Below are 22,418 nucleotides of genomic sequence, written 5' to 3'. Positions count from 1 at the left end.
TTGCCCATCAAAAACTTTTTTGAATTCCTCAAGTGAGCCATTTCCAAAAATAAAAATGTTATTTGGAACTGAAGAATATTTAAATGCTATATTTAATTATTTCCAACTGTTTCGTGTTATTTTCTCACCAGGTTTGTGGACTAAAAACTTTCTTGCTTTGTTGACTAAAATAGCAAGTTACCGATCGGTCCATGTTTGTCTAAACTGCTTGCCCGCCCTGTCTAGACCGAAAAATAAAAAGAATAAAAATTACTGTCCGGAGCACGATCATAAACGTCGGTCATTTATTGACCTTTGCACTCCGCTCCAATGGGAGGGAAGGCTTGAGGTACATCACGAGAGACAGGCTCGGGGAGGGGGCATCGCGAGGAGGACTGTAGTACACTGAACACAGTCTCCAAAGGTTTTTCTATCTTTGTTTTAATTTTTTAGGTTTTCCCCTCACTTGGCTCACGAACTCAAATGGACCAACAAACTGTCTTATCCATTCGCAGACTTACACACACACACACACACACACACACACACACACACACACAACACACACACACACACACACACACACACACACACACAAACACGCGTATCCTCGCCTACACGCTTACTTGTCCCGTGAACCACTCACCAGACACTCACCTAAACAATCTCTTGCTCTGTATATTAATATCAAATATCTCTAGTCTACTTAACCACACACCTTAACCCTCTCTACCACACACTAGTATCTCCTCTCTCCTTTTAACCCACGTGATCTTATTTCTTTCAGTCAACTCGCTCATTCACACTCATCCACTATCTTCACTACTGTTTTCCTAAATTTCTTCTCTTTTTTTTAATTGCCAGTAGGTCGACTTGCTTATTTGCCACCAAAACTACGAAGCAGGTCAGGCAATAGAATTTATTGCAGACGATAAGTGGTCTGCAGTGCCAAGCAATGACCATGCCATCATCACTACCCTCCATCTCATTGCTGGCTGGCTATTCTCGTCCACACAACCAAGCCTCACAGAAATATTCTTCATTCAATCAATCCTGTGCTGTAGACCTCAAACCCAAGGCATCCCCGTGGAGCTCTTAACCCAAAGGAAACTTTGCCAAGAAAAGTTCATAAAATGATTAAACATTATTGTCACACGGTTCGAGGCCGAGAAGAATGGGGAATAGAACTCTTTCTGAAGAGGTTACAGAAATGATATGTGTTTACATATTTTTATTTTATCTAGAGAAATGTAGTGCTAAAGAATTAGTGAGAGACAAAAAAAAAAAAAAAAGTTTTATTGAGTTCAAAGTGAATTTTAAATTTTAGTTTAAGTGATTACTTTGCAGAAATGATCACCACCTCTGTCTCCTTATCGATAGTTTCTTTCCCTCTCTGTCTCTCAGTTTATTTCATCACTCTGTCTCTCTGTGCATGGATGTATGGTCATGGATGTACATGCACGTGCGTGCGTGCTGATATCAGTTCGTGCGTCAGATTGACCGAAGCAGTTATCCCCCTTGGCGGCAAGGAAGCTGTCGTGTCACAGCGGACTCGTGGCTCCCTCACAACATTTCGCCGCAGCTGTAACGCATCACCACAATAAAATAAAGAAGAGCTGAATGCTTCGTGCAACGCAATTTAGACCGCGGGGATTGAGAATCCAATTATTTCCCCTTTTGCTGCTTGCCAGAGATTTTCTCCCCTGCTTGTGTGCCGGACCGCTGCCAGACAAATTTCCTCTGACCTACGACCTCTGACCTGACTGCTGGCAACGAGAGAAACGTCGCAAATCACATTCGTGCTTTAGCCACAGCAAGCTGTCCGTGCTGATTCTGACCAATAGGCAACTTGATTGCTTTGTGGAGTTTTGTAAGGGACAATGTGATTGGATATTTGCACCATTCGCTGCCCCCTACCTTCCTTATCTCCCAGCATCCTGCGCGCGGTAATCAAGGAACATTGTACAGAACGCAGCAGGCTTGACGGGTGTTTGCTTCGCCTGGTAAAAACAAGTTGTTGTTTTTGCCTAAACCACTCTGATTTCACGAGAAATTATTTCCAAAACCGATGACCCATCGGAACGGGATATCCGGTTTAAAGTAATTAATGAGAGGTTAGCTCTCTTTCTACACTCTTTTGGCACTCAAGCACTCAAAAATACTTTTTTTGTTTATTTTCTTTCAGTTTCATATATATATACAGGCTTATAAATAGAAACAATAAATACTTTATCTTTAATTTACAATGATTGACAAAGTTTTATTTCTCTCTTTCTGTCATTAACACAGACTGATAAACATGAGGTACTTCATCTTTAATTTACAAATATTTACAAACATCTGATCGCTCTCATCTCTTTCTTCCAGCTCTCTCTCACTTGCTCACTTAATTTTTTTTATCTCTTTCTGTTTTTAATCTCTTTTTCTCTTTTACCACCTAGTTTTTCTCATTCTCTCACTCTCGCTCTTTTTCTCCATCTCTCTGTTGATTTCTATCTCTCTCTTTCTCTCTCTTTCTCTCTCTTTCTACTTCAATCTTTTCTGTCTTTTTTCTGTCTTAATCTGTCTCTCTCGTCTCTCCATCCTATCTCATCTAACTCTTTCTTTCTTCCTCTCTCTCTCTTTCTCTCTCTCTCTCACCCACTCTCTCTTCTTCTAATGCTCTTGTTATCTCCCCTTCTCTCTTCCACCCCTTTCTCACGCCGCTAATGTCTCTCATGTCTGACTCTTCCTCATCTCTTTTTCTCTCTTTCTCTCAGCTTTAGCCACTTGACTGATCGTTTTCAAACCTTCTTCTTTTTTTTAACTTCCCCTACTGGTCAGTCCATCCCACAACGTGGACAACCGTAGGATAATTCCAATCATTCTGTTGCTTCATCGATTCACCAAGCTTTTTATTTTGTACCCGGGACTTCAAACCGCGTCACTCACGCTGCATTTCCTCGCCTCGCTTTAAAATGTAATTCGATGATGGACTTCTCTGATACAGCTAAAAATAGAACAGTTCAAGTGGTTCACTGTTCGCAAGTATTAGTTCTCAAAGTTCTCAACGTGGTTTTTACGTTCTGGCTACGGTAGACATGGCGACTGGGTGCCTGCAAACAGCCGGGTACATTGAATGATTTAAGTTGTGTTAAATGTACTGTGTCATGGCAGGTAGTTCCTAAAACAGAACTATTTCTTTGTAAAGGCGATCTGTGTGTGTATAAGTTTTTTTTTCTTCATTCCATCGTTTGTCACTCTTCCTCTTTCTTTCCATTTTATTCTTCTCCATCATTGATAAGTTGTGTTTATTTCACACCTGCATAGTTTATTTACTGCCCATCATACTACCAGAGGCATGCCTCTGGTGAGGTAAGTCAATGGCAGAACATGAAGCATCTCTGTGTTCAAATATCTATTTTATTATTTTTGTCATATTAATTTTGGTTTTTTAATTATATTGTTTTGTTACATTATAATAGTTGACGCCACGCCTTTGTTCCAGAAGTCATGAGCTCCGGTCAGGCAACTCCAGCTTCCATTCCCCCACTTAGAGAGTTATCCTTCTCTTTCTCCAATGAGAAGGTTCCAGGCCAAGCCAGCGGAAGTGACGGCCTGCCGTCAACGCCCCCTGCCGGCTACGTCCCCAGGCGAAGAGCATCCATGCATGATGCTATTGACTACACCAAAATAGACGCCAGGCTGTACGATAAGAAGGTATTAACAGTAATCTCTCCCTCCCTACCTCTCTCCCTCCCTACCTCCATCCCTTCCTCTGATCCCCTTTGTTCCTCCTTTTCACTCTCTCTCTCTCTGTATCTACGATTCCCGAATCTTTATCTTTCTTCATTTTATATTCCTTTATAATAACAAACTTTTTCCCGGTTGCCATTTATAATTCCACAATAGTCAATTGGGTTATGATGGTGACGATGATTATCACTAATAAAATGATCATCTGTTCGCCAGAACAATATATTGTTACCCTCCTCACACTGTTTCCCTCTACCTTCCAAAGCAACCCACGCATTTAATAAATATTAATCAGTCCTTATCTAAATAGTAACTTAATTTATTTTTTAATAAACTGAATGGAGCTTTACAATGAGGTGTAGCGAGGTTGTAAAATCAACCAAGGAAGAGAACTAAAAAAATTATCTGTTCAGAAAGAAGGAATGAGACACAAGTATTTCCACGTGACTGGAACTGTTGTAAGGTGGTGGGTGGTGTCGAAAGGGTGGGGTAGGGGTAGGAGAAGAGGTCGAACGTGACTTCTAGTCGCAAAGGAAGGTGGTGTTTGGTTTTGCTGTGGGAGGGACTAGGAAGGGAGGTCGAACACAGACGTGCGTCGGGTGGAAAACGATAACGAGGTGGTTTTTTTTTTAATTCTTTGGTGCTACGGGGACGGAGGCCGCCATGCAATTTTCTGCTCTGGCAGGTAGTTTGAAGCTCGCCGCCTTCGCCGCCCGAGGCTGTGGAGGGCTTCCACATCGCCAGCCCACCAGCCCCGACGGTTCCGTAATCTCTATTCATGGACTCAAAGTAGTGAAGGGGAATGTAGCAGGGGATGGGGGAGGCTGGTGTTTGAGGGCTGCTGGGGAAAGTTGACGCAGCCAAGTCGTCAGGATGAACGTGCAAGAACGCACCAGAGAGCCGGCCAGCGAGCCAGGGTGGATTTGCTCTCCGCTAAACACCAAACACCCAGGTCTCCAGTCATTTCTCTACCCCACCCCTAGACACACACCCCACCCCTAGACACACACCCCATAGTCATTATTTCGAGTGAGTTAAGTTTGATAAACCTAGGATAGTATAAATTTCAGAAAATGTTCTTCCTCCTTCGTGAGCTCTAAAAAATCCCAATATCTGTGAAGAGTTTGCCACAAAACCCATTGATTCCATCGCCATCATTAGGACCATGAGCTTGATAATTTGTAACTAATACATTTAAAATGAATCTCTGAATTCAATGCACTAGTGTCAGGTCTGCATTCTTCATGATTAATTGTCTATGCAGCTGAAATGTTCGCCATGGGGGCGTCACTCCGTCCCTAACTTCCTCTACCTGTTAATGATAATTTTTGCAGGTGTGAATCTTGCAAACGGATGTAAGGTGTATTCAACCAAATTTTATCATATTATCTTTGTCTAAAATCTGCTCAGTCATCACAACAAAACCACACCCCACCAGTAAATGATAATAGCATTTCCTGTCTGGTTCACAGTTCTCATAAGCACTGCGGTTGCGCAGCCAGTAGTCACGTGTCTGTCGAGGTCACGTGATGATCAGTAGAACGTGCTTGGTCGGATTTAGCACGTCTTTGAGATACGTCTAGCGAAAATCGACCTGAGAGACTTACAGTGCGTGTGCCTTTCAGACCTCGGACAAATGCTTCCGCCCGCCAGATGGCGTTTCATCGAAGGCTCTTACGAGATTAGCTCTACCTTAGCCATCCTACAATCGTATTCCGCCTTTCCCTTCTTTCTGAACAGTTTTACACCTGATGGTAACAATGTCAGGGATGTTATGCTACAAATATTCCATGTTTGTAGGTTTTTTTAAATCGAGATATTTTTTTAAAAGCAGAAATAGAAAGTATATGAAGATAATTCTTCTTGAGGTCAGTAGGGAAGCTGTACATAGCTGACGTCATACACCTTGTCGTATACCCCATACATGGACCTTCTGACTCCGTTGTGCCGCTTTATGTGAAATTTTCATCGAAATATTCTCAAGTATATTCAAAATATCGGTCGAAGCACAACGAACAGCGTAGGATATGTGTTCGAATTACGAGGGGACCGGAAATACTTTGGTGGTAGGAAATTTTAGCTGCAAAAAAATTACCAACATTTTTGAACAATTTAACAATGTGAACAAAAATAATAATTTGCTTACTGGTCAGGTGAGGTTGCACTCGGAATATACACGCTTACTAAAAAGCAACTTCAGAGAAGTATGTCATGTAGAAAGTTCCAGACTCGAGCTGTTCCTCTCCTACATTGCCGTCATTAATACTTTCTCTTCTTCTACTCTTTCTTCTCTCACTCACTGCTGTACTCGTACCACGTGTCATTGTGTAAACGATGAAAGTCACTGAAACCAAATGTACGAAGATCGATTTCACAAACTCGAACGATATCCTAAGGGCAAAAATAATATTTTTGTTCTATTTATGTTTTTTTTTCTCCTTTTCTTATTTCTCCTTATTTCTTCGGCGTTGCCCTAGGCAACGTGAGACCGTTAAGTAGGTGTGGTGTCGCTCTGTAAAATAGTAGGCTAAACTATTTCAGATTTGTCTGACTTTACAGGAATAGGGCTTTTTATCAAAATGTCGGCAAGCTTTTCACTCATTGGATTCGAGCTTCTGTGTGCTTTTCGGTGCTGTCCCTTTGTTTGCGTTCTGTGTTTGTCTTTCCTTTGTTTGCGTTCTGTATTCCACTTGCTTTTGTCTGCGTTCCTTTTGTGTTGTGCAGCGTGTTTTCATTCTCCCCGCTATCAGGTGGGTCCTACATTCGCTGCTTATTCTTCTCTTCCCGCGCCTTTTATCTCTGTTGACATTACTTGGAAATCCCAACGAAACAAAATAAAACGTTTTCTTCGAAAATAGCAAAGTGATAAATCGACTTAACTGCAGGAAGGAGTAAGAGCAAGAACAGTATCTGAATTCGATATAAAGGTTTTAATCAGGTGGAGAAACTTCGCAACAAACAAAAAAAGAGCAAAATAATGATTTTTCGCAAAATTGTATCAGATAAGCTCAACGTTTGATGTCGTTTTGTAAAGACATTATCAAGGCTTTGGATACATCCCATAATCTTATATTTCTTTTCCATCACTACTTTAGCTTCGGGATGTCACTGGCTAGCTCTCAGAATTTTATAATCATTTTATAATCACTGGCGTTTTTAATATTGAATTATTTTATTGCTATTTTATTTTCTCTGGCTTTGAAAGAGGTTAGATGTTTTTTATTTATTTATTTTTTTTTTTTTGCTGAATGTTTGTGTGTGCGTCAAAGTGACTGATCTTTCTTTCCTTTGGTTCTTTGCTCGCCGTCTTTCATCTTTTCAGATTTGTTATGCTTTTCCATCTTGTGAGCAAATATTTTTTAAACACTCAAACCATTCAGAAAGCTGGAACAGAAATATGATCAGACATTAAAAGCGTATTTGCGGGAGAAATGGCGATACATTGACAAGCGACGAAAGACCAGGATGAGTAATTATGAAAACGTGGTCCGGTTGTTTCCCCTTGACGCCAAGTCCAACAAAAAGACGGTAACGGCCTCACGCATCCAATTTGCGCATAAAGTGTACCGACAGGCATGCAGACATATTAAGGCACGCATGCGCTGTTCCACTAATGCACAGTACTTGAACTTCTCGAGAATTCTCTGCTCCCAGCGCTAACCCTTTCTCCATTTTTCCTAACAGCTCGTCCGCCAGGCCTCGGTGAAATCCATCGAAGAGGAAAACCTGGGATCCATCAACTTCACGCTCGAGCACAATGTCGAGACCTCCATTTTGACTGTCTACGTCATCCAGGCCCGAAACCTCGTCCCGCGAGATTTCAGCGGGACCGCAGACCCTTACGTCAGGGTTTCGCTGCTGCCCGACCAGCGCTCTGCGTCTGCGCAGAGCAAGATCCACCGGAAAACGGTCAACCCTTTGTTCCAGGAGGAGTTTATCTTTGAACTGAGCGATTCCCAGATGGAGCGGGCCGTGCTGGAGATACTGGTGTACGACTACGACCAGTTCTCACGTGACGAGTGCATCGGCTACGTCCACGTGCCCCTCAAGACCGTGGACCTCAGCGAGCGCGTGGAGCTGTGGAAGGGTATCCTCCCTTATGAAAAAGACAACGACAGAGACGTGAGTACCTGTCACGAACGTTTCTGTTCTTTTGATTGAAAATTTTACCATCAACACTTTTTATTTTTCCGCAAATATTTTCCTTTCTGCTCCATCTTTCTTTGGTCAATTGACTGAAGCTTTCTGACATACTGTTGGTCGGGGTGGCGAGGTGGGGTGGGGATGGACTGAATAGACACAGGGGGTGACAAGGATAGCAACAGGGGCTGGTTTTGAACTTCGGTACCATTTCTATGTTTGCCACCCAGCTATCCCCCTTCGTGTTTTAGACAGAGAGACAGGTGGGCGGTCCAAACAAGAAACCGAGTTAGCAGAAAGAGCGGGAGGTTGGCCCAAACGGAGAATCACGTCGCGAAGACGTTTCTGTTATTCCACACAACGTAATTCGATTAACCGTGCAGCCAAGACGTTCACAAGGAGCTGTTTAGTGATTGTCTACTGTCTACAGACTGTCTTCCGGCCGTCTACCGTCTGGTGGACGCACTGAGACTGACGTCCCTTTGAAAACTAAGCGAAGATCGCGAAGGGAAATTGCGTTGCAGGTGTCGTCTGCTACCCTTGCTCACGTCCTGCAAGGGTCGCTGGACAAGAAAGGAGGTTGTGAAGAGGGAGACAGCGATGAAAAGATAAAATTTTTCTTTTACACGAAGGAGAAAGATCTGAAGTAGCGTTCACTTGTCTTCATGACAAGTTTCTCTCTACCGTGCCATGAAGCTTTTTGATTGTGTATCACAGTGAATTCTACTCCTGTATATGCCTGATGTCAAAAGATGGACCCAGAACCGATCATGCACGCTCCTTGGATCCTTGGAATAACAACTCAGAATAGAACGAAGCTAAACTTTATTGTTTAGACCTCCGGTTCCTGACACATCAACATTATAATGTCCTCAACATCAGGGAACAAATGTACTCCGAGTTAAAATCCCGTTTATTTTAAGTTTGATAGCAAAAATATATTTTAAACCAACAGCATGCTCAGAGAGACCACGACCTATCAAAGGAGGGGAGAAAACTATTGAAATACATCTGTTTTCCTAAACATTATTCTCTCGTGTAACGCCTGTTATTGCTTGCATATTGTTCTGTATTGTTCCTTTTGACTGACATTCAATTATTCAATTGTCCGGGGAAGAAAGTTTTCTGGTCTTGTTTAATTAAAATATATTTTCCTTCTCTTAGATTTGTATTATTTTTGTTCTTTATTTACATCATGTAGTGACATGCGCATTGAACACATATGTATGAGGAATATGATTCTGCACAATACATGATTTCTTCTTGATTCTTTCTTGATTCTTGCTTGTTATTGTTGTTTTCTATTCTTCTTTTATTTTTGTTGTGTTTGCTTCTTCTCCTGTTGCTTTTCTTCCACGTTAATTTCTTATTCTATTGTTTCATGTTCTTTTTCATATTTCGTTGTTGTCATCAATACAGTGAGGATTAGCTGATATGGGTTCAGATCTCGTCTCGGGCGTGTTATTCTTTCAAAATGGTGGCTATGCTCATTTGACTGTCCCATTGGGTGATTTATGTAAGGGGAGTGGGAGGATGGCTCAAAGAAATTATATGCACGATGGACTGGGTTTTATTTAGTGATTGCTGGGTGATGGTCTTACAGGTAAAGCGACCTCCATGCTCATTAAACTTTTAACCTGACTACCGTTTGTGTTTACTAACACAAAACTTATCGTGACTATCAAAAAGATAGAATCCAGGAAAAATACAATAACTACCTGGCTGCTGGATGGTTGAGGTGTGGAGGGAAGACGAAATCAGACGAGATTTAATCAAACGGGGAAACTCATTGTATTTGCATCAGACATGAAAATAAACAACAGTTCGCACGACGCTGGTGTCTGAGACATAACAAGCAGAGGGTAAAAAGAATCAAAATGTATGGCTGTGGAATGGCAGAAGCATAACCCAGAAGGAGACGGCATAAAATGGACGTCCTCACCGAGACAGAAGGAACAGGACACAATCTGTAAATAATGGGGAAGACGTGGGCAAGACAGAGGAGGTACGCCAGCGTGCGCCATTTTTCTTACAGAAAACATCTCCACCATTGGTGATTGGGATATTTTTTCTTGCATAATAATAATAATAATAATAATAATAATAATAATAATAATAATAATAATAATAATAATAATAAGTGTTCGCTTGTAGCGCTTAACCCTGGCCTGTGGAAAGCTCAGGGCGATTCACAAATGACAGAAGGTACAGAAGATGATGTGACGTCAAAATAAGATGACGACAAAAATATGGTGACAACAAAAAAAAAAGATGATGACAATATACAGTTTATAGGAAGGCAGAGTGCCTCCACTGCCAGTCAAGGATAAAGGACGTGATGATGATGATGATGATGATGATGACGACGACGACGACGACGACGACGACGATGATGATGATGATGATGATTTCATAGGAAATAATTGTTGCAAAAATCTCAGCAATCGAAGGAAAAATAAATAAAAGTTTTGGGAAAAAAAGGAAAATAAAAAAAGAAAAGAATAAAATAATAAAACAAAGAAGAAGAGACCATAAGGAAAGCTAGAAAATAAGAAAGGGAAGAAATAAGCAAAATAATGACGACAGGAAGCAAAGAAAAATGTGGAGGCTGAGGAAAGATGACAAGCAAGACGGCAGACAGACATCTGACAGGAAATCAGGTGACCTCACACAAAACATCAGTCTAGTATATTCAGGGTCAGCAGAAAGCTCGACATAGCAAATTTACTTTTTGTTCATTTCTTCAAACCGCCCTCGGCATGATGACCTACGTCAGCCGCTGTCTCTGTGCTTTTCTGTCTGCAGACATTCCAGAAGGGACAAATAGATGTGTGGTGGGGAGGGGAAATATTTTTTAGGGGGACAGATAAGAAAAATAGAAAAGAATCCCAGCATCCAGTTCTATTGTGAACACCAACGTGTTTTGTCAGTGCGCCTCACTTATTTTTAAATACTTCCAGACAAATTTCCTGCTATTGCAAAATCTGTCCTCGCTCTTCGCCCTGTTTTTTTCCCCCAACCTCCGTATTTGCCCCGAGGTCCTTGCTTTGTCGCTGCTGTCGAGAACTACGTCAGACCGTTCCCAGCATGCAAATTACCGCCAGGATGGCTCGAGAGAGGAGGGAGGGAGAAGCGAGGATGGGTGAGTAGGGGGGTTGTGGTAGATGGAGGTTGAGGGAGACTTTCATGGCAACCCATCATGGACTTGATGCGACCGCAGACGAAAGGACGGGGCAGGAAGTTTGCCTTCACATACAGCCAGTGTGGAATGCTGGGATATACAGGTTACAGACTTGAAGACATGATGTCAGCTGAGGTAGCCTGCTTAAGCGCAGAAAGAAATAAGTAATAAAGAGAGAAAAATAGAATAGGGAAGAGAATGAAAGAAATAGAGAAAAGATGGAGGATAATAAGATAGCAAGAAAAAAGAGGAAGGAAGGTAAGAAGGAAAAAGAGAAAGATATGAAGGAGGAAGAGAGAATTAGTGAGAAATAAAGAAATCAGGGAGTAAAAAATAGAGAAAGAGAGAGGGAAGAAGGAGAAAAAATAATGGATAAATAGAGAAAGAAGAAGGGAAGAAAATTAGAGAGAAAAGAGAAGAGGAAAAATAAAATGTAAGCACCTGGTCTGCATTACTATGAGTGGAAATGATTGTGGATGTTGCTCTCTACAACGCCTTGTAACTTGCTACACACAGGTAATTGAGGAACAGTTCCCAGCACTACGCTCCACGTGGCTCAAGGAGAGGAGCGGATAGACCAATATTCGCGACAAAATAAAATAAAATGATAAAATAATGATATAAAAGTGTGGCCTATCATCCCCAAAGGGTTAATGATTAAGACATATTTTTTCTGCTATTGAAAAATGGTGCTAACACCTGACACACTCATTATCTCACTTTTGACATTCGCTGATTGCCTTCAACTTTTTCAGTTTTATCGAATAAGAAGGAAATGGCATCATTAGAGACTTTATTCTTTTGCTCTGACCTTTATTATTATTATTTTCTGCTCAATGTTCAAATTCCTAAGAAAAGATGAATATGACATCTCCGGGCAAATTCTTTCTTCCTCTAGGTTTTTTTAAAAAGTTTTTTTAAGCTTTGCTTGTCTTAAAAATGAATTTAATTAATGACATAAATCTGCTTGACACTGGGATATCGACAAGAATGCAGAAGAAGGAACATAAACACATGACGCTCCATCTTGTCTGGCCTTGAAGAAGCAAAATAAGACAGAAAAAGGGATCTCGTTAATAATGTACGTTTCACTGATTTCCTCTTGCCGGTTAGTCTGTTGCCATGGGCAACGAAAATTGTGCTCCACGGAGTCCTCGTGTACACACTTAATGACACGTCAGGGCAGGAGTAACAGTGACAAGGGAGACAAGGGGTGGGTCAAGTGAAGTCTTGTCTAGCGTGGCAAATAAAAATAACAAGATCTTTCTACTGTCATCCTCGTCCTCGTCCTCGTCCTCGTCCACCTCTTCGCCCTCGCCCTCGCCCAACATGATGGCAGTAATGAACGAACGTCACACCTCTCTGAGCACGAGCTCAGCAAGTACTCAACGTCCTCTTGCCGGACTGACCTGAGACAAGAGGACAGACCCTGACTGGCTCCAACTGAATTATTGCAATATTGTTACTTGTAAACTGATATTATCTCAGTAATTTAATTACCTTGCCATTGTATATTTTGGTAGTTTTCATTAACTTTGTTTTTTCTCAGTTTTCTTTAGTTCTTTGACCTCAAAACTGTTTTCGTAGGTGTCCAATCAGTTCGTGTTTCACGTAAGATTGTATGATATTGCAATAAGTAATAAGTAATTAGATGGCCGTGCTGAGGCTTAGGCGAGTTCTATTACATGGCTGCTAGGGTCTCTGTGGTGGTTCTGTCTGTCCTGTCTCGCCCTCACGACACAGCCTGTCCTGTCAGCACCTAAGCTCGTTAGCTCCAGACCAGACTACACAGAATGTTTCTGGGCTGGACAGCAAGTCGAACACATTTATCTTGCGCACCCTGTATGGAGCCTGGGGCGGGAGTCCTCGGAGCTGAGACTAGCGCCTGTCTGCCTGGGCTTTTCTCATGTCTTCTTTAGACTTTCTTGTCATACATCCAACGGTGCCGTGGAGGCCAAGACAGCTCACAAAATAAAAAAAAGACTTGAACAGTCAAAAGAAGCTTCGTTCCAAGTACTTCCTTTTGAAATAAATCGTTTACGTCCTATTAATGTAAAACTGTACAGACAGCTTAAGCTAAGGACTAAAATTCAGTAAATATTAAGTATGAAATAAGCAAAAGAAAATAATGACATAAAAACAAAGAATATGTTGATTTCAAGGAAGCAAAAAATTGCTCATCCTCTCCTCGCCAAAAAAAAAAAAAAAAAAAAAAAAAAAATAGAGATAGGGAGTTGGGAAGGAGGACTGAAAGAAAGAGAGGAACGTACAGAGCTACGCGGCTTTTAACCAAAGTGAAAAATTGAAAAATTAATTTACAGTGAATTAGTCTTTAATTTAAAATATCGACATCTGTCAGGATTAGAGCTAATTATGAGATGACTTTCTTCAAATATGACTAGACACACTAGTAAGAAAATTCTGTTTGTCCACGGACGTAGATGTCTCTGAACCTCTTGTTGACGAATTTTCCGCGTTAACGAACGAAGCCAAAGCACAAATTTGCTTCTGGATTAGCCATCAACATCAAGAAAAAGAGCTAATAACTCTCGTGTTGATGGAGGTACCAAAGCTCAAAGTTTATGGTCTGTTAATTCTGTTTTCAGCTTCGTGGCTCGTTGGAAGTCGAGGTCAACGACTTCTTCCAAAAAAAAAAAAAAGAAACCAAAACTAAGTAATAAATTTATTGCAAGTCTAATGATGACTGTAAGAATTTTATCGCAGTTCTGGATACTTAACTGCTAAATGGTTCGCCGAGACCTGACAGCCTACAACGTAGCGAGAGGCTGGTCTCGGCAAACAATCAACAGTCCAGCTCACATCTCTATTCTTCCTCGTTTAGTGATGTCAATCTGAAGCAAAACAAAAAACAAAAAACAAAAACAAAACAAAAAACAAAGAGACATTGGGTTGATCAAAAAGATGCTGAGAATAGCAACACATCGTGTACCTGGTCTGAAATACGAGAAGTGAAAAATTAAACCAACATCTGCCTTAGATACAACAATTTATCCGGCTTACAAAACACTAACTACACAATCATTCAGCATAAAGAGAAAATGTAATGATCTCATCTGGTGCAGTAATGCCAAGATGCCAGTAACCTGAGTATTTCTCTAAAGTAACTTAAGTATTTCTTAGTAACCTAACTATTTCTTTAGCTTGAGTGGAATATCTACTGACCATGTTTAACTACATACTTCAGACCAAATTAGGTTTTAGAGTTAAAACTGAACAGAACTGATTTTCAGACCGGATACAGGTCATTAAGCATAAACATCTGTGAGTGCATTCAATGACTTCTTTTGCAGTTTATTTATTTTATAATGTCAAGCTAAAGGAATTTTGCTATGAATTTTTATTGAGTGAGTATTCTGTGCTTTCTGGATTTATGAATGTTTTTATTTTACTGGATTAAGCTCGCAGGCTGAAGGAATACGATTTTTGCTACCGTTTCAGAGAGATGTTGGTGACGTGATGTTCTCGTTGAGTTATCTGCCCAGTGCGGAAAGACTGACCGTAGTGGTAGTCAAGGCCCGCAACCTAAGACACCCTGAAGGAGGAAGGGAGACAATAGGTAAGGTCATGCGATGTTGAGGTCTAATTCCTCGCATAGTTCTGTGACATTTTCTTTTTTTTCCTTTATCATTATCGTCGTCCTCATCATCATCATCCGTCCTGACTTAATTTTCCTATTTCATATCTTTTAAAAAATTTTTTTTTCCTTTAAGGTTTTATATGCTAGAAAAGGTGAAGTAAGGGGGTTCTTTGTGGAGCTGTTGCGACAAGAATAATTAGCGACAAGAGAAAGTAAAAACTTCATTTTGTAAAAGAATTTCGTTCTCATGCACGTTCTTCTAAACATGGCGACCAACAGGCATGCACAAATATGCGCTAAAAAGGCTAACAGGGAAGACATGATGAAAAAAAAAGGAAGTAAATTCATGGCAAAGTAACGATCAAATTACCGGAATTTAAATATTTCATTTTCAGTTGGGATATCGCCGCTGCACCTGACCACAGTGGATATATTGATACAGTGTAAATAAATCCCCAAAACGTGTTTAGAGGCAGACAAATTATTTCAGCGCCCAGACGAGGGTCACGTGAGAATGTATCAGGTCTCATGAAAGGGAAGAGGGTCGATAACAGAAATCTGTCAAGACGAATGTTAGAGGAGAGCGTTCCGTGGAAGCAAATTAAAAGTTCGTGTGTGTGTGTGGATGGTTGTTTACATGTAAGAGAGAGAAAGTATTAAAATCAAGCAAACAAAGGTCATCGAGAAAAGGACAGAAAACAATCTAGTCTAAAGGTCTTGAACATTCCAAGTATCCTTTGATTGATTGATTCATTGATTGATTTCCAGACGCACACACCAGGGTGACAGTGATGTCCGGCAACAAGAAAATGAAGAAGAAGAAGACTGCAACCGTCCACAACAGCATCAACCCGGTCTGGAACGAGGCGCTGGTGTTCAACCTCCCTAGGGACCACCTGGACTCCATCGCCCTCGAGGTCTCCGTCTTCCACGACAACAAGCTGGGCAACGACGAGCGCATCGGCAAGGTGCGTCTGTCACGTGACTCGTGCGGCGAGGAGAAGGCGCACTGGCAAGACCTCGTCCGCGAGAAGATGGCGGTGGCGCGCTGGCACAAGCTGTCCTGACGGCTAAGGGAGGCGGCGGTGTCCTCGTTGTCGGCACTGGCGGCTGGCGCACCCGGGGTAGGGGGCCAGACGGCTGCCGGCTGCCTGGGAGCCGCCGTCCTCAGGGGACTGCTCGCCATGTCCGTCTCGCGGTCGCTGGACATGGAGTACAGAGGGAACCATGCCGCCAGCAACGGCGGCAACGGCGGCGGCGGTGGCGGCACCGCCAACAACAACAGTGCCGCTGCTTGTGGCGCGACGAAGATCCCGGCCATCAGAACAGCTTCTTGTGGGGTACCCGTCACCAACGCCTCTTTGTCACCAGACCAGAAGCTGGTGCGAGGCAAACTGAAGTCTAAGAAAAGGGGGAAAACGCAGTAGAAGTAGTCTGCTTGATGACAACCCTCTCCCCGCCATTTTCCAAAAAAATCTTTTTTTAAAAAAAATAACATGAACGCCAAATGCAGCAGAGAGGTAGTTCGCTGTTGACATTATTCTCGCCATGGTCACTTATTATTATTATTGTTTGTCGAGTGCATAGTGAAAGCCGTAATTCTAGCGGTCTGAAGAGACTTTTTGTTACCGTGTGCGGTTCTAGCTAGCTTGGAGACATCTGTCAACTGATTTTATTTCTGAGCACTTACAACCATGTTTGTGTACAAACGACTGCAAAATCCGTTTTGAGAACTTTCTGAGATGCTAGCGTCTGGCAGAAATTTTTATTTTCTTAATGTGTTCAGTCTGGACTAGCTTGGAGACACGTGTCCAGGTGTTTTGGTGACTTTATTTTTGGAACTTTTAAAACAGCATGCATGTAGAGACAGATGACTTGGCAAGTCTTTTCTGAGACCTCTTGAAACTGTGAAGTTCAGAAATGTCATCGGTCACGACAGTCGTTTGAAGTGTGTGCAGATACAACAAATCAGAGTTGGAAATAACCAACGACTTCATCTTAAAAACAGTCAACATTAGGAACCTGTGTTGCGAAATCTTTTCTTCGTCAGCATTTTGTTGCTTGATAGCACAACTTACAGGTGACTTCAATACTTTTTTATCTTTGCAACATGATGTAGAGAGAGGTTTTCAAACCCTCGTCATGGCAGTAAGGAAATTGCAAACATTTACATAAGAATTATTTTTGAACAAATCTTAACAGGACTTGGACCAGGAATTGCACGATGGTGACGATGTGTTGTCGTCTCACAGACACTAAAACCTCCGAAAAAAATTATTTCAAACGAAAATGCGCACTCCATGGGTTAGAGTTATGCTGCGTTCAAGAAGGTCTGCGACATCATGAATGTTTCTGTCCATGTATGATCAACACATTGCTGATGAAAATAGCAATGAAAATACCCGGAAGACGCAAACAAGACTAGCAATAATCGAAAATCAAGTGTGGGGATGCTTATTCCTACAAGTTCATTGCCTGTGTTAGTTTAAGTTGTGGTGGATTATTTAAAGCAAGCTTTTGAATTCAAGAGGCAGTCCAGACTAATCGTTGAGGCAAAGAATGACACAAGGTGATGTTTTTAGTCTATCAAAGAATCTGGTTTCTTTATGTCCTTTTACTTCTTGTGTAAAATAATGTGCACTATCAAAAATCTGAAAATGTTTCTATCCTGACACTTAATGTTTATTTTTAAAAACTACTGAATTGTGTTTTGAAGAAAAAAAAATCTTGTTCCTGGGCTATGCTTCAACTTGGATTATAGTGATGTCCAGTAAATCAAAGATCTGCTGTTGGATAAGAATTCATTTAAAAAGTTAGATATTCCCTTGTTGTCATGCTGTCTCTTCCTGATTTGGCCTCTGCCCCAACACTTGCTCTCTATTTATTTTTCTTACTCTTTTATTTTTTGTATTCGTGTGTTTTTCTCTCTTATCTTAAGCTCTTGATTTTTTCCATAATTCATATATATATATCTTTCTATAGCCTTTTCCTCCGTCCATTCTCCCTTCTCTCTCCTCTCTTTATGTCTATCTCTCTCTCTCTGGCCTTCCCTTTCTGTCATTACCGTGTGTCCTTGTCTCTCTCTCTCCCTCTCTTTCTGTCTTTTCTTGATGTCTCATGTCTCACTCGTCTTGTCTTTCTGTCTTGTCTTTGTGTCTCCTCTCTCTCTCTCGTTCCCTCAAAGCCTATTGAGATCATCTCCTCTCTGTATTGTCGCTATACGTGGCATATATCTAATCCATGAAATGCGGCAAGCCTTTGACGTGCTCATGTTATTATTAAAAACTTTGCTCATCAACTTTATATTGCTTCCTGCTGTCCATATTCTTTCACATCGTGGCATGGATACATTTGTTTCATTTGGAATTTGCGCGGATATTGTTATATTGAATTGCTCATTCGTCGCCACGTTTCTTGTTTCGCTGTCCTGACATCTCCCCACTCTTTGACCCTGGTGTATCAAGTGCAGAAGGCCTTCTTGAGTCCTGTTCCTAATGACAAAACTTTGTTAATTCATTCCACCCCGAGGACCAATTTCAGTAATCGTTGTTCATTTACCGTGTACATCATTCTAAATCATATTCTCGAGCAAATCTTCCTTTTTTTAAAAAAAGGAAGAACCACCGTCGAAGCGTTTAGATTCTATTTTTACGAGAAGTGGGATCAAGGGATCAGCACGGATCAGGAAATCGTTTCCTAGCGCATGCGCAACGGGTCCCCAGATTACCTCGGCGAAGCTCGTTCGCTCGTCAGTTCCGCAATTTCCGGCCGTCTGCTGTCCTACAGGGTAAAGAGAAAAGCAGGCCCATGCCATGCACCTGCAACGAAGCCCAACTTTCCCGCGAGACGCTGCGCATGCGCGTCGCCATGATGGATTTGGGAAGAATAGGAAGCAGGAGCCAGCATCATTGTCGCTGCCTAGCAACAAGCAAAGAACAAGCTCGTTGTTAGAGGCACGCGACAAAAACATGTATTGTCGATGACCCCTTCAAACCAATTTAGGTCTCGTCTTGCGATGGTCTCAGACCTGCCTTGTACAGTCCTGACTCAGTCGGTGGGAGGTTTTCCATGTTTATTTATGGTGATGGGAGCTGGCTGGATTGGCTTTAATGAGAATTCGGTGTAGATTTTAAAAAGAAAATTGATTTTTTTTTTGTAAAATAATATTTAAAAACTATTTGTTTTCCTTTACTAAATCCTCTAAAAAATTAATTATCGACTTGAAATGGTCTTCGGTAACATTTAACTTTCAATCATACATTCATCTTTCTCTTTAACACACTGACTTGAATAATTTTGACCTCTTGTGTCACGTGACAACGAGAAAACGTCGTATAGCCTTAATTTTGATGATTGGAGCAGCACACCAGAGATCTTGAACAGAAAACCAACATCTCGTTCTGAGGCTGAGAATTCCCGAGATGGAAATAGGAAATTGTTTGGATCTCGTGCCTGACACGTGGATTTTTACTCTGAACACATGATGCAATCTTTCCACGGTTGAGTTAGTTTGCTGTAAAGTGAGTTCAATCGCAAACGGACACAATACATCTTTCAAATTTCTTCGGATAGCTTTTGTGTCCTTTTATAAAAGCTTCACTTTTTATTTACTTAAAAAAAAAAACAACAGAAACAGCAGGGTTTCGCACCAGTGGTATCTTAACTCTTTGCAGTTCAGTTGAACATAGTCGAAATCCTTGTTCATTTGAGAGATGGACAAGAACATTTGAAATGAAATGAGTTAAAGCGAGGCATCATTGAAATAATCTGCTAAAATAATTTCGTTTTGAGGAATTGGTTGGATTTCAACTCGGTGGGAAGTACAGGCTTGCTTAATTTTAATTGTTAATCCTTCTAACAAATGCGTGTTTACAGTGTTTGTTTGTTTGTTTCGTGTGTTTTGTTTGCTGATTTTGTTTCTTTATTTCGCCATTCATCTCTTTATCCTCTCGTTGTACACATTGCACATTTCCTTGTCTTTTTCATTTCTTTCTTATTTCCTTTCAGTGAGTCTGCTTTCACTTCTCTGAGATTTTTTTTTCTTTTGTATCTTTTTTGTTTCGTATTTTCTTTTATCCACTTCTATGATCTGCTGTTCTTTTCTTCTATTGGTCCTTTCGGAAGGAATGATCGCCTGACTGGATGTCAACTAGAATAACTTAACTGCCTATAATTTCTCATTTCATATCTCAGCATCGTATGACTATCTTCATGACTATCTCGTCCCACTGCTAATTTGTTATGTCAGTCGTATTAATTATTACATCCCGTTAGTTCCATGTCCTTGTTGCCCCAAGGGTTCTCTGGCACTCAAACTTTGTTGCACTCAAGCTGTGTACGTATTACCCCTGAGGTGAATTCTGGGATCGGTGTTTCCTCGAAACCGATAGACGCCATGGTCTCTTCCTCACTCCTCGCGGCTGACCGCCATGACACTTTTTCATGAAGCACTGCAACGATTGGTCCTCGCCCTGTTTGCGCGCATGCGTGGCGTTATGTGTATAACTGTGTGATTTCTTGTACATATCGGTAAAAGTGAGCTTGGATACTATTCACATATGCATATGCCTACTGATTAGATACCTGACAAAGCCCTCTTCAATTTTTTCTTGTTTTTTCTTCATTGTCTCTGACATCGTCTACTTTATATTGTGTACATGTCTATTTTTACAATCTTTCTAATATTCGTCTAGTTTCCATTGTTTCTAACAGGCTTCTCTTTTCCACAGTTTTTGATATTCTTCTATTTTAATTTCTAATATACCTTTTTTGATTGTTTCAAACATTCTTTTTCTTTAGTTCTGGCATATTTCTATGTCTATGTAATCAACTGATTAACTTTTTAGTATAACGAATTTGTATTTTTAATTATTTAATTTGTTACTCTTATAACTTAATCAACAAAATTCTAATTATAAGCTTTGGTAAGCACATAATGGATAAAGACACCAACTAATAAGATTACAATACACATTTTCTGTTTAATCAACCTATTTTTGTGTACGAGTAAAATTAATATGCTCAGTGCTTTGAAGTCCCTTGCTGTAAACAAAATCAAATTAGAATTTCTTGGACAAAAAGTTCATTAATGTAAAATCAGCAAATAATACACCAATGGTTCTGTTTAAATTCCAGAAGAAGTGTTTGGATTGATACACATATAGGCTTTGTTTCTCAAGTTAATTTTCACTACCTGTACAGGGCTGCATATTGCATGGGGTTTATTTGTTTAGTTTATTCTGTCTGTTCATGTCTCAACAAGCTGTTTCCTGTATGCTGTCTGAGCAGGATCCTGTATCAACAACTTCCTGAACGATTTCTACTGTTTGTACTGTGAATATCTGCTCCTTGTCCCGCACCAGTGTGATCCAAGTAATAAACCAAGAAGTTCCTCGTCAAGGATTTCTGTGTATTTGTAGTGCGTGCGTGCGTGTGACTGCGAGTGTATGTGCATGCGCGCGCGCTTTTATTCGTTCATACCATGAAATAAAAATAAGGCAAAGATTGTGTATATCTGGACTGTTGGATGTTCCTCGAAAGAAAAGGTTATTTAAAGTTTTTCCTTCTTTTGTTTCTCTTCTCCTTCATTGGCCTTTAGGTTGTTTTTAGTTCTTTGCTTTCCTTGAAAGTCTTCGACTGTTGTCTATTCCCTTCTCTCTTCTTTCTCTCCCTCTGTCCTCTCTACATGCCTAGGGACCCATTTGCTGACGACCTAACAAAAAATGTAGCCAACAAGCCTGCTCCTTCTCTTCAGATTACAAACTCTCATCAATCAATGTCCTTCTCGAAATCTAATTACTTTTCTAATGTGAACAGAATAGAAGAGAGAGTACTTCGAAATCAGCTAATAATGCAATAATAATTTCTGCTTAAATTAAAAAATAGGATTCACAAAAATAACTTCTTCTCTGTTAATGTCTCGTTAATTTTCCACTATTTGTAAAGCACTGCACATTTAATGAGATTTAAAAAAATATTTGTTGTTTTGTCTCCACATGTCTAAACTTATTCTGGGATTGGATAAGCTAGTGAAAGACCACTAAATACAGTTAGAGAATCTTCTATTATTATTTCATTTTTTTTTCTCTCTCTCTCCCCCTTTGACCTCCCTCTCTATCTCTCACTTGTGTCCTCTCTCATTCCCTCGTTTTATCGATTATCTCCCCTCCCCAAGAAAGTTCACCCCTGAGACATCGCGAAGACCAGGTTCTGTCACGTCTCGATATTAACGGATCCAGCGCTCTTTACCATCCTTTTCACTTCTCTTCGTTGATTTTATTTAGTTTGATCTGTCCTTCAACTTGTGCGCTCCAGCTGATGTTTTCTCCTGGCGCATTAACTGGCCAAATTACAACAAATTCCAGTCTGATCATAGCCGTGGGACAGTTTCCATTTGATCATGCGCCTTCAGTTCTCTCCGTGATTTCTTATTGCCTCCCTGGTTCGCTGGGAGGTCGGCTGGCAGTATGCCTTCCTGGCACCAGGCTGTTGGGAGTTCATCATATGGTCCACAAAAGATAAAAGGCTCTGGGCATAATATCTGGGAATATTATTTTTTTAATCTCAGAATGCTCAAGTCTGGTGTGACTTTTTTTTCAAAAGATGATTGCATTTAGAAAGTGAAAATTGCTTGCATATGGACTAGCTCTACAGTCATTTTCTTACTCTTCAATATCGACAAGCACGTGCACAAAGACACTATTTTTTTATTTCTTCTTTACTATTTATTTTTCTCTTTTTCTGTCTTTCTTCTGTTTTCTCTTTTCCTCTCATTTCTCTCGCCTT

At 40.8% G+C, this 22,418-nt stretch overlaps 1 protein-coding gene across 3 annotated transcripts in view; it reads left to right on the top strand.

The window, feature by feature from the left end:
- Window positions 1-21,032, top strand: part of LOC112575295 (synaptotagmin-like protein 5) — a 74,083-nt gene extending 53,051 nt beyond the window's left edge. For 2 of the 3 annotated variants that reach the window (XM_025257041.1, XM_025257042.1), the window contains 4 exons: window positions 3,467-3,678; window positions 7,399-7,836; window positions 14,495-14,612; window positions 15,402-21,032. In XM_025257041.1, coding sequence (XP_025112826.1) covers window positions 3,467-3,678; window positions 7,399-7,836; window positions 14,495-14,612; window positions 15,402-15,700 — 1,067 coding nt within the window. In that variant the 3' untranslated portion in view covers window positions 15,701-21,032. The remainder of the gene's footprint in view (window positions 1-3,466; window positions 3,679-7,398; window positions 7,837-14,494; window positions 14,613-15,401) is intronic. The other variant, XM_025257043.1, reaches the window with a different exon arrangement.
- The last annotated feature ends 1,386 nt before the right edge of the window (window positions 21,033-22,418 follow it).

The sequence above is a fragment of the Pomacea canaliculata genome, linkage group LG11, assembly GCF_003073045.1.
Source record: "Pomacea canaliculata isolate SZHN2017 linkage group LG11, ASM307304v1, whole genome shotgun sequence".
In the NCBI taxonomy this organism is placed as follows: Eukaryota; Metazoa; Mollusca; class Gastropoda; order Architaenioglossa; family Ampullariidae; genus Pomacea; species Pomacea canaliculata.
The sequence above is the reverse complement of the archived record's forward strand: the minus strand, read 5'-3'. Positions and strand labels throughout refer to the sequence as shown.